General features: G+C 40.1%; 1 protein-coding gene and 1 pseudogene across 1 annotated transcript in view; one reads left to right on the top strand and one right to left on the bottom strand.

Moving 5' to 3' along the window:
- Positions 1-389: 389 nt before the first annotated feature.
- Positions 390-859, top strand: LOC103268123 (annotated as a pseudogene).
- A 3354-nt stretch (positions 860-4213) lies between these two features.
- Positions 4214-4962, bottom strand: part of LOC103268120 (putative uncharacterized protein SERTAD4-AS1) — a 2624-nt gene continuing 1875 nt past the window's right edge. The window contains exon 2 of the mRNA XM_021716341.1: positions 4214-4534. Within this exon, the coding sequence (XP_021572016.1) occupies positions 4518-4534 (17 nt within the window). The 3' untranslated portion in view covers positions 4214-4517. The remainder of the gene's footprint in view (positions 4535-4962) is intronic.

Raw genomic sequence — 4962 nt, 5'->3', positions numbered from 1 at the left:
TGCCTCTCTTCAAACTTTTTTCTCCACTTGAAAAATACTTTTCAGAGCCGGGCTTGGTGGCTCAGCCTGTAATCCCGCGCCTTTGGGAGGCTGAGGTGAGTGGATTGCCTGAGCCCGAGGGTTCGAGACCCGCCTGGGCAACTTGGCAAGACCTCATCTCTACAATAAATGAAAATCTAGCCAGGCGTGGTAGTGCATGTCTGTAGTTCCAGCTACTTGGAAGGCTGAAGCGGAAGGATCGCCGGAGCCCAGCAGGCCGAAGCTGCGGTGGCCAGGAGCAGCCACTGCACTCCAGTCTGGGGGACAGAGTGAGATTCTAACTCAAAAAAAAAAGAAAAATACTTTTCGATTTTGCAGATGCCACTGCCTTGAGCCTTTTCCCATCAGCCATGGTCAACCCCACCGTGTTCTTTAACATCGCCGTCGACAGGGCCACGTCTCCTTCGAGCTGTTTGCAGACAAAGTTCCAAAGACAGCAGAAAACTTTCATGCTCTGAGCACTGGAGAGAAAGTATTCGGTTATAAGGGTTCCTGCTTTCACTGAATTATTCCAGGGTTTATGTGCCAGGGTGGTGACTTTACATGCCGTAATGGCACTGGCGGCAAGTCCATCTATGGGGAGAAATTTGATGATGAGAACTTCATCTTGAAGCATACAGGTCCCAGCATCTTGTCCATGGCAAATGCTGGACCCAACACAAACGGTTCCCAGTTTTTCATCTGCACTACTAAGACTGAACGGTTAGATGGCAAGCATGTGGTTTTTCAGCAAGGTGAAAGAGGGCATGAATGTTGTACAAGCCACAGAGGGCTTTGGGTTCAAGAATGGCAAGACCAGCAAGAGGATCACCATTGCTGACTGTGAACAACTCTAATAAATTTGACTTGTTTTATCTTAAACTACCAGATCATTCCTTCTGTAGCTCAGGAGAGCACCCCCTCCATCCCATTTGCTCGCAGTATCCCTATAATCTTTGTGCTCTCACTACAATTCTTTGGGTTCCATATTTTCCTTATTTCCTTCCACGTCTAGTTGGATTGCAGAGAAATAAAAACTAAATCACAACAACAACAAAAAAGAAAAGTACTTTTCACCCATTCCTCATTTCCACTAATTGAGAGCTACCTATCTTCAAGGTCAACTTTAGATTTTACTTTCTTTAAGAAATCATTCTGGCTCCCCCACCCCAGCTGGATGTGATTGTCCCACCATTGAACTCCTATGCCCTGACTTGCTAAATAGTACCATTATTTCTCTGCTTGTCTTATGCTACTCAGTATATTGACAACTCCATAAGTCTAGGAACAGTGTCTTATTCATCTCTACTTCACCTGCAGTGCCTAGCTCAATTCTTGCATATATAATACACATAATTATTGAAGTGCTTCTGAGTGAGTTTTGAAGAAGGGTAAGAAAGAAAGTGGAGCAGTTTCTGGCTTCTGAAAGGGTGACTTTGCATAGAAATTATATTTTAGGTCCTGGAGAGCAACTTTACACACTTGGTAATTTTGTTTAAGACTGTAGCTAAGGATAAGTATGTTGGCAATGATGGAAATCTATATTGGAGGAAGGAAGACAGGCCCATTGCACCAGCATCCATTTGGATAAAATTGTGTGCGGGAACTTACAGGCAGGCAGGCAGGGCAGCATGAAACTGTTGGGTCCCGGGGATCTTGGGAATGTCTTCAGGTCCTGGAATGCTTCAGGGCAGATGAGAGCACTGGGCCAGAGAATTCTAGAAGAGGTAAATGAGGTAATAAAACTAACTGCCTGTTTCACCATTCCACATACACTAAAATAGCACTATTTTAGCCTTGTTTAGGTTTCTGTATATACATAAAGCTAACTATAGATCAATTGCCCAATCAGTCATTACATTATTATTGAGTGCTTTCAATATATCAGGCACTTGTGCTGTGCTGGGTGCTGAAGATAAATAAAAAAAGACAAAAGTTCCTTCCCTCATGGACCTTCCTTTTTAGTGGGAGAAGAGAAGAGGTAAACAGAATACCTAGGTAAAATACAGAGCTGTTAGAAGGTGAAAAATCCTCTAGATAAAAATAAAGCAAGTTATGAAGGTTGAAGTGTTAGAATTTTAAGCAGAGTGGTCAGGACTTGCTAAGAAGGTAGATGATACCTGAGCAAAGATGTGGAAAATTTTAAAGATAGAATCTCAAGAACTTTATGATATATTAGATGTGGGACATGAAGGAAGAAAAGAGTCAAGGATGACTCCGAAGTTATTTGCCCAAGCAATTAGAAAAAAATAGTGTGACTTATTAATGAAGATTATTAAAGGCAGCATAGGTCAGGAGAGCAGAGACAATAAGGGTTGAGTTTTGGATCTGTAAATCTTGTGATGTCTATCAGACATCTACATGGAGTCTGGAGGTCAGGAGAGAGTATAAGCCGGAGATATACATTTGGGAGTCATCAAGTTATAGACAGTATCTGAAGCCATGAGACTGGATGAGATCCACAAAGGAGTGGCTCTAGAGAAGAGACAAGGTCCAAGGACTGATCTCGAACCACTCCAACATTCAGAGGTCCTAGAGAAGAGAAGGAACCAGCAAAGGAGACTGAGAAGGAACAAGTGAGGTAGGGGGCAAATCAGATGGGTGAGTTGTCCTGGGAACTAAGATCAAAGGTGTGTGAAGGAGGAGGGAGTGAGCAACTGGGTCAAATGTTGCATACAGGTCAAGTTAGATGCAAAATAACCTCTGGATTTAGCAACATGAAGGCCATTGGTGACATTGACAAAAACAGTTGCAATGGGTGATGGGATAAGAAAGCCTAACTAAAGAAGGTTTGAGAATTGAAGAAGAAAAATTGAAAAGATTGAGTATAGATGTCTCTTTTTGATATAGAAAGTTTGCATTTTTTAAAAATGCTGATTGTTCAGACTTTTTTATTACTCCAACCCTGTGTCCACAGCAAACTGAATACGTCAAATTCTACTTGTGCAATCTCCCTAAAAAATCACAACGTTTTTGTGAAGTAGGTTTCGGCAGTTTTAAGTCTGGCACTCTCTTTGTTAACAGAAGAAAAACAATCACTGACTTCAGTACGTTTGCAGTTCAAAGTATTTTAACTGTTACAATCAATTTTGATCTTGAAACTTCACACACACACACTCACCCCAAAACGATGACGTAATAGTTTTAAGTTTGACATTTACCTCTTGTAAATAACATTTACTGATTCCAAATATTTTATTATAGATTAGTTCTTTTCTCATGCCGTAGCCACAACTTACTCATCTTAAATTTGAAGTTTTAAATGATGTTTCTCATTCCATAGACATTTGACTGCCTTTTCTACGTGTAGACACAGGTTCATGTTGTCAACAGATGAGCACTGAATCTCAGAAAACATTAAGCCTGGGATTAAAAGTAGGGTAGGGAAAGCTGTCAGGAAAACATGCTAATCTAATGTATCAGAAGAGGACAGGGTCTAATTCATACTTAGAACTGCTAGGGTGCTTGTGATGTCATTTTGTTGTAACATTAAAGCCAAGAGTCTTCTCCACCCAAAGGCAATGCCAATTTCCCAGAAGGCTCATTTCTCAGAGCCAAAGCTCCAAAGATGCCAGTGCACCCATGCTGATAGTTAGTCTCATGTTATTTCTCAATTTTATGCTTAATTTGCTCCTTTTGGTTTTATGTATTTTGACACAGCCAAGTGTATGTGGGGATTTCCCCATAGTCCTTTAAATGCTATAAAACTTTAATATAGGGAGATAAAAACCATAATATGCCATGCCTCCAAGCCCTCACATTTCGTTCTTTATTTGAGTTAGACGATAACCAGTTTTAGATACTGATTTAGATTGTTAAGTACTTGCACTGTTTTAAATGCCCTTCTCTCCCACCCAAATGAAAATTATATTCTACCCTTAACCTGGACATGCAACTCCCACTGATTGTACAAAATGGCATCTTTACAATTCTTAAATTATCATCATAATGGCCTACATCGTGTATGAGCCAATGCAATTTAATATGGTTCAGAAGAAAGCCAAGATGGGTGTCCAATTCCCAATTTTAGGCATGCAACCCTGGAATGTCTTTTGGAAAAAATGAAATAATGCTACGGTAGGCTGCTAGGTTAGTCTGATTTCAGCATAATTGCCTTCTCTCAGCTTCCTAATACCCTTAAAACCTCTGAGAGTCTTTAATGTACAAAGTTCAACAAAAACACCTTCAAAACAGATTAGTTCTAATTATGTTTAATATTTGTTTGCTGCTTTATTGAATAAACTACATTTGCTTTAAAAAAAAAAAAAAAGGAAATTCACTTAACTGCATGTCAGTCACCCAAATTTTAAGTGTACAAATGAAATGGAAAACATTTATTACACAAATTTAATTACAATTCTAAGAAATAAACATGCAAATTAGATAGAGTTCAATTTGCAGATGCTAATCCTCATCCTTGATCTTGTTCCTTCCCTCCCTGCTTTTCAGTCTGCATCTCCTTGATTCCTAGGGAGCCAGGCAGCCAGAGGTTTGGTTTTTCACAGTCGGAGGATCACTGTTTTAAAGAAGTGTTATATTTAGCACATCTGGCATAGTAGCAGTAAACAAACATTATAGTCTTTGTAACACTTTTGTGCAGGTGCCTTCTCCCGATTTTATTAGATCTATGCCTACAAGCCTCTGCCTTCATTACACCTGAAATGACCCATCTCGAATATGGAGGGGTCCCTAGACAGAAGTTATGAATTAATGTTTTAAAAAAGAAACTCCAATTGAGACCCGTATAGGGGGAAATTACTATTTGCAAAATATTCTGATTCTGAGGCTTAAGTTACATTCTCTTGAGCAAGGACAACCTCCTTTATTACTTTGTATTTCCTGGAGGTTTTCCCTGGAGCCTCCCCACCCAGAAAGAGTTGCCAATTCAAGTTGCAGCAGGACCAAGGTTGCTTTTTTTCTGCATATGCAGCTCAGGAGCGGAAC

This window comes from Carlito syrichta, unplaced genomic scaffold (assembly GCF_000164805.1).
Source record: "Carlito syrichta isolate Samal-C Ts95f unplaced genomic scaffold, Tarsius_syrichta-2.0.1 Scaffold308767, whole genome shotgun sequence".
NCBI classification, from domain to species: domain Eukaryota; kingdom Metazoa; phylum Chordata; class Mammalia; order Primates; family Tarsiidae; genus Carlito; species Carlito syrichta.
This window is presented reverse-complemented; position numbering and strand designations above follow the sequence as displayed.